The sequence below is a fragment of the Salvelinus sp. IW2-2015 genome, linkage group LG2 (genome assembly GCF_002910315.2).
Source record: "Salvelinus sp. IW2-2015 linkage group LG2, ASM291031v2, whole genome shotgun sequence".
Classification (NCBI taxonomy): domain Eukaryota; kingdom Metazoa; phylum Chordata; class Actinopteri; order Salmoniformes; family Salmonidae; genus Salvelinus; species Salvelinus sp. IW2-2015.
Window position 1 is genome coordinate 23,333,393 of NC_036839.1, and position 6,718 is coordinate 23,340,110.

Sequence of the window (6,718 nt, forward strand, 5' to 3'; positions counted from 1 at the left end):
TTGGGTTTGAGGGTAAATAGACAGTGTCGTTGGAGGCACATCATTGTTGTTGGCCCTACTAATAGAGGAGATGCATCTGAGAGTGCTGCCGCAATTTATCAGCAAATCAGTCCAGGTCTGGAATAATTGACTTCATTTAGACTTAATTTAACTTCATTTCGTTTTTTTAGCAATGGCCTTTTCTATTCCTCAAACCAATGTGTTATAGTTCTCATCAAACTGGCATGTCGAGTAAATTACTTGTTGGAATTATGTTTCTTCTGTTAGTCTTACTTTAAAATGTCAGTAGCTCAATTTAACAAAAAATCATCCAAAATGTAATGTCAAACTCATATAACAGGATTAGGAAACTGGTCTAGAATACTTTGTATTGGACATGAATAGTGATATTGACATGTCCTCCACCTCTCCTCATCACTATGTCATATATCATTATTTCTAAATGAACACTTGTAGTTGGAACTGTAACACAGGTTCAAGCCTCTACACTGTGACCTCATTCCACCACTGCCTTGAGGCCCTACGGGCCTGCTCACAGACAGACATACAGTACAAACCGCTCCATCCAGCCCAGCCCGGGCAGGCAGGAATTGTACAACCGTCACCCCACTCAGAGTGCCTGTCACAGCTGGGGGGTAGAGTGATGGTGGTATTGGTATTCGGAGTGCATGGGCCCTGTGGTATTCAGAGTAGGACTGTCTTTGAGCTGGCTTTGTTCCAGACCGGGGTGAAGAGAGGGAGTGGCGGTAGGGGCGAGGGGTCAGGGGTTAAGCCGATGGGATCCTCGGAGATGGGGCCTCGCTGAGAAAAGATGGTAATGACCTGAACGATGATTCACCACATAGGCATCCATCACACACCAACCTCCCATTGAGACAAACAGAGCTACGGCAGTGGAAGGAGGGGTGTGAATGTGTGAGTGTTTTGAATCACGTCATCTCAGCAATGCTAGCGCGGGGGTATGCGGGATGGTATTTGAAGTGCTTGTTGACTGTCATGGTGGTAGAGTAACGCCTTTATATGAGGCTAATAAAAAGCTTCTGTTTTTTTTTTTCCATTTGAGGCCCAAGCTCTTATCGGTTGTGAGTTTAAACTGTTCTAGTTGTCTAATTTCATCACAGTGTGTCAGTATGGCTGGCTGGCCTACATGACAGACTGCAGCTTTCTCTCTCTCAGCTCATTTCTCTCTCTCCCTCTCTCTCTTTCATTCTTTCTCTCTCTCCCTCTCTCTCTTTCATTCTTTCTCTCTCATTTTTCACTCTCCATCTCTCTCTATCTCTTTCCCTCATTCTCTCTTTCTCCCCCACCCTTTCTCTTTCTGTATCTTTCTCCCCCTCCCACCTCTCGCTCTCTCTCTCTCCGTTCTCTCCCTCTCTGTTCAGTGCAGTATGAGCAAGGTTAATTAAAGAGTCTCTCAGAACAGAGAGATAACACCCAGCCTCATCTCAGGGACAGCAGACACATCTTCTGCATCCCAAATGGCAACCTATTCCCTATATAGTGCACTACTTTTGACCAGGGTCCATTGGGCTCTGTTCAAAAGTAGTGCAATACGTAGTGAATAGTTTGCTTTTGTGACACAGACACGGCTAGCTTACTCCTCTCTCTCAATGAGCTAAATATCGATTTATTTCACTAATCAATTTGTCTCTTTCTTCRTTACTCTCTTTCCTTTTCTTTCTGATGCTTTTGGACACTTTAATCTGTGTCCAGATTCCAGTCTTGGGGTATCTGTTTTCATACCACGATGTGGTCTCTGTAGTATCCCCTAGCCCTGTTGTGCATGACAATGTGTCGGTCGATGTGGTTGTGTTGTGTGTTATGGATGATCCGTCTTAAAGTCAATACTCGATAGAGAACCCGAATGGCAGACTTTTTCTCCAGTGCGCAAAGAGGACCGCCATTCACTGTAAGAGATTAGAGGAGAGGAGGAGGGGAGAGGAGGGGAGAGAGGAGGGAGGCAAGTGACACAGTGGGGGTATAAGCTGGCCCTAGTCCGTGCCAACTCCAGCCTCTCTCTCTCCCAGCACTAGGGTTAGGCCAGCAGCACCACAGCTATTTTTAGTGAGACCTAGACACAGTAACAAACATGAGAGAGAGAGGGCCATCTCTCAGGCTCCCATACAAAATGCTGCTCTGATAGCCAAGTGTGTGTGTTTGTGTGTGTGTGCCCCAGCACTGAGCAGCAAGACCAGTCTCCTGGTGCAGCATTCGTAATTAAACCCAAAACATGCGGTTAAAAAAAAAATGCAATTGGGCAGTGGAGAAAAAGCGGGTGGCCGAAGACAGCCAAGAAATAGCGGTCTAGCGTGTCTGACGAACGACCGGTGAACAGATGGTCCATCTTAGGACAGGAGGAGAGTGTACCTCGACATAGTCTGTTTCGCGCTAAGTTTCGAATAAGGGCAGGACCACGAAGACGGCGGCGTCGTTCCGCGCCAGTCATGCATGATACGACAGCAAACCACCAACAAACCGCTGGAGTAGTAGGCAGTGGCGTACCCCTGGCACGCAACGCGCGGGGTGGCCCAGCTAAATTGGCAGAATGAGCCCACTGAAGAACAGCCAGACGAGTAGAGGACAGAACGAAAGAGAAGCGCTTATCAGAAAAGCGCGCGATTGCGACTGTTCAAGTGGTGAGTGATTGTGTTGCCTACTTTAGTCCTGTTTCATTCCCCTCAGACAGTCAACACCGACAACACGCATGCAGGGAGAATCCCCTCGGGGTCGGTTAATTGACTACCATAAGCCACAGGAAGAACTAAAGAGACGGGAATAAAGTGCAATCCACGGTTCAAATTACATTGGTGTTCTTCATTTCCCGGGCGAAGGAAATCTAAGCAACTTTCGAAATCGAGCAAGAAAAACAAACGCCCACAAAACCGAGCTGACGTGCATTAATCGTTTGGGTATAACTACCACAGAAGCGGATGTACTCAAGGTTCTTATGGTCAGTCCAAACGACAAAAGGGATCGGTCGCCCCTCCAACCTCACTGTCGGCCATATTACGCCCCTCTCTGGCTAGACTGCCGGATCGCGAGGCATTCGCGGTTACCAAGGCACTTATTTTCTTTGCTATTACACATCAATAGTTGCTTCCGATGGCAGACAGCGATGAGAAAGTAAGCGCAAGGATGAGACCTTATCGTCAAGAATGGAAGCGTGGGGAACAGAAATGGCTCCCCCACGCGCCACCTCTGAAGCGTCAACCCTGGCTCGAGCAATGAATTGTTTTAAGTGGACATGTCAGGAGATAACCACAAGGATAGGAGGCATAGGCATGTAAAACAGTTCTTGGAGAGATTCAAAAGCTCCCTGGGCAGAAAGCGGAACTTGCTACTGCTTCAGTATAACCGCCAGATGACTCCATGTCTTATTAAGTCTTTGACAGACGTAAAGAGCGTCTTGAAGAAAGAGCGTGCTCTGAGCACACATTGAGATATTAAAATAATGATAGGCACTAATTGAAACAGAAGACAGGGATGTCTGAGATTGAGACCAGGCTGGATTAAGAAATTAGCTGGATAATCTCGAGAAGAAAAGAGCGCATCGAGAACTGCGACTTCAGTCGAATGTTGACTCTTGTTGGGAGAGCAGAGGGACGCAAGCAATCGGGCTTGGACTGTACTGGACTTAGCGGGGGATAACTAACATGATGGGCTGAACTGTCCCTGTGCAGACGAGTTAAATAATCAGAGAACAGAGGAGGAGAATCTGTTGAGGCTAGGGAGCAACGATTACAATGTGACGCAGCAGATCTTTCTCTCAGCCTTTGCATCGTAGAGGACATTCTCATACAAAAAAGTGCGCTGGCCAGTAAACGTTCTTTGGAGATATTGTTTTTAGCTGAACTGAAATCTTCGGAGTGACGCTGTTGACAATAAATCAGTGTATATAGGTGTCTGATACGCTGATTAAAGACGAAGACACTCAAAAAGATGTGATTAGCAGGATGTTCGGAGAGTAGGTACGGAGTGTTCTTATACGATTGGAAGCTATGTTGGCCTGAAAGATAGACAGGTGGTGATGTGCTAGGATGATAATTTGCTCGTCGTGAAAGCTTGTAGACAGGGAACCATGATATGGGGATGATTAGATACTTGGTTAATATCTTGATCGCTCAGGACTAGGCCAGAACAGTGAGTGTTATATTTAGTTTTCGTATATCCACGATGAGTACCTCCGTCCCCTCTCGATAACGCTAGATACGAGACTGGAGCTAATTAGTCTTTCAGTGCCCAGATTCGTAGAATATGCATATTCTCTGTACTAGAAGTGAATAGGTCAGAACTTGAAGTAAGAAACCTGGCTCCCTGCCAAGAGATCTTCCCAAGAAAGGCTGGATCAATATATTGTCTGAGTAAGTGAGGGAAAGCCGTGGTATCATGCGGAGCGAATGACATTACCTGTGAGAGAAGATTCATATAACGCGAGGAAGTGCTTTCCTCTTCTGAATAAATACACAATGCCTAGCTGCTTCTTGGCAGAAAAACCCTCGCTCCTGTGCCGGAGAGAAGAAGATCCAGGTATCCTGGGTCGATGAGAAATCAGACAGATAATCTCGAGAGCTCACGTTCGGAGAGACGACAGAGAGTATATCTACCCCGAGGGGGAGTGGTCCCCCGGAAGGAGATCAATACAACAATCATAGACCGGTGAGGAGGGAGAGGAGTTGCTCTGGACCGACTGAAGACGTGCGTAGATCATGAGTATTCCTCCGGCACTCCTGTCAAATCACCACCGGTTCCTCCTGAGTAGAGGGGACAGAAGAAACAGGAGGGATAGCAGACATTAACACCTTCACATGACAAGAAAACGTTCCAGGATAGGATAGAATTACTAGACCAATTAATAGAAGATAATGACATACTAGCCAGGGATGACCCAAAACAACAGGAGTAAAAGGTGAACGAAAAATCAAAAAGGAAATGGTCTCACTGTGGTTACCAGATACTGTGAGGGTTAAAGGTATGTCTCCACATCTGATTACTGGGGAGAGAGACTACCACTTAAGGGCGAACATGGGCGTGGGCTTCCTAACTGTCTGAGAGGAATGTCATGTTTCCGAGCCCATGCTTCGTCCATAAAACAACCCTCAGCCCCAGAGCTAATCAAGGCACTGCAGGAAGCAGCCGAACCGGTCCAGCGTAGATGGACGACAAGGTAGTACAGGATCTTGATGGAGAGACCTGAAGTAGTAGCGCTCACCAGTAGCCCTCCGCTTTATCTGATGAGCTCTGGCTTTTTACTGGACATGACATGACAAAATGTCCAGCAGAACCGCAATAGAGGCAAAGGCGGTTGTGTGATTCTCGTTCCCTCGCCTTAAGTCGAGATGCGAATACCTCCCAGCTGCATGGGCTCAGTCTCTGAGCCGGTGGGAGGAGATGGGTTGAGATGCGGAGAGGGGAAACACCGTTAACGCGAGCTCTCTTCCACGAGCTCGGTGACGAGATCCTACCCGTCGTTCTATGCGGATGGCGAGTGCAATCAAAGAGTCGACGCTGGAAGGAACCTCCGGAGAGAATCTCATCCTAACCTCAGCGTGGAGTCCCTCCAAGAAAACACGAGCGAGCGAACCTGGCTTGTTCCAGTACATGGATGCAGCAAGAGTGCGAAACCTATAGAGTAATCCTGTATGGACTGCGATCACCTTGACATAGGGAAGCCAGGGCCCTGGAAGCCTCCTTCCCAAAAACGGAACGATCAAAAACCCGTATCATCTCCTCTTTAAAGTTCTGATAAACGTTAGAACACTCAGCCTTGCTCCCGCAGATAGCTGTGCCCCACTCCCGAGCCCGACCAGTAAGGAGTGATATGACGTAAGCGATCCGAGCTCTCTCTCTTGAGTATGTGTTGGGCTGGAGAGAGAACACAATATCACACTGGGTGAGAAAGGAGCGACACTCAGTGGGCTGCCCAGAGTAACATGGTGGGTTATTAACCTAGGTTCCGGAAGACCGTCGGAAGACCAGGAAGTAGCTGGTGGCACGAGACGAAGACTCTGAAACTGTCCTGAGAGATCGGAGACCTGAGCGGACAGGGTCTCAACGGCATGTACGAGCAGCAGGACAATTCCTGCTCGTGTCTGCCGAGCATTGCTCCTGGATCTCGACGGCAGTGTTGCGAGAATCCGTAGTCGTGGGTCCATTCTTGGTCGGATCTTCTGTTATGCTGGTGAATGAGGACCCAAAAGCGACTTAATAGAAACAGAGTCTTTATTCCAGTCTTTAACAAACAAAGATATTCCTGGATATTATCCTAGGTAATCCAAAAAGGAACTGAAATCCTCTCGTCAGTAGAGAGGAACGACTGGAGACGCGACCACAGACTGCAGTCGTTCGTCAGGAAGGCACAGGCCGTAGCTGACAAAGACACCTGCTCACACGCAGCAGCTGAAGAAGGCAAAAACACGACAGGGCGGAACAAGGACACAGAACAGCAAACATCAAACAAGATCCGACAAGGACAGAAGCGGAAAACCAGAGGGAGAAATAGGGACTCTAATCAGAGGACAAATAGGGACAGGTGTGAAAGAGTAAATTGGTAGTTAGGAGAATGAGAAACAGCTGGGAGCAGGAACGGAACGATAGAGAGAGAGAGCGAGAGAGGGAGAGAGGGAGGGGGAGAGAGAGAGATATGAAAGAGGGAAAGAACCTAATAGACCAGCAGAGGGAAGCACAGGACAAGACATGATGATCAATGACAAAACATGAC

The 6,718-nt window shown here is 47.7% G+C and overlaps 1 protein-coding gene across 1 annotated transcript in view; it reads left to right on the forward strand.

The window, feature by feature from the left end:
- LOC111972939 (semaphorin-5B-like) overlaps nucleotides 1-6,718 on the forward strand; it is a 207,170-nt gene that overhangs the window by 133,337 nt on the left and 67,115 nt on the right. The window contains 1 exon segment of the mRNA XM_070447995.1: nucleotides 2,551-2,573. Within this exon segment, the coding sequence (XP_070304096.1) occupies nucleotides 2,551-2,573 (23 nt within the window).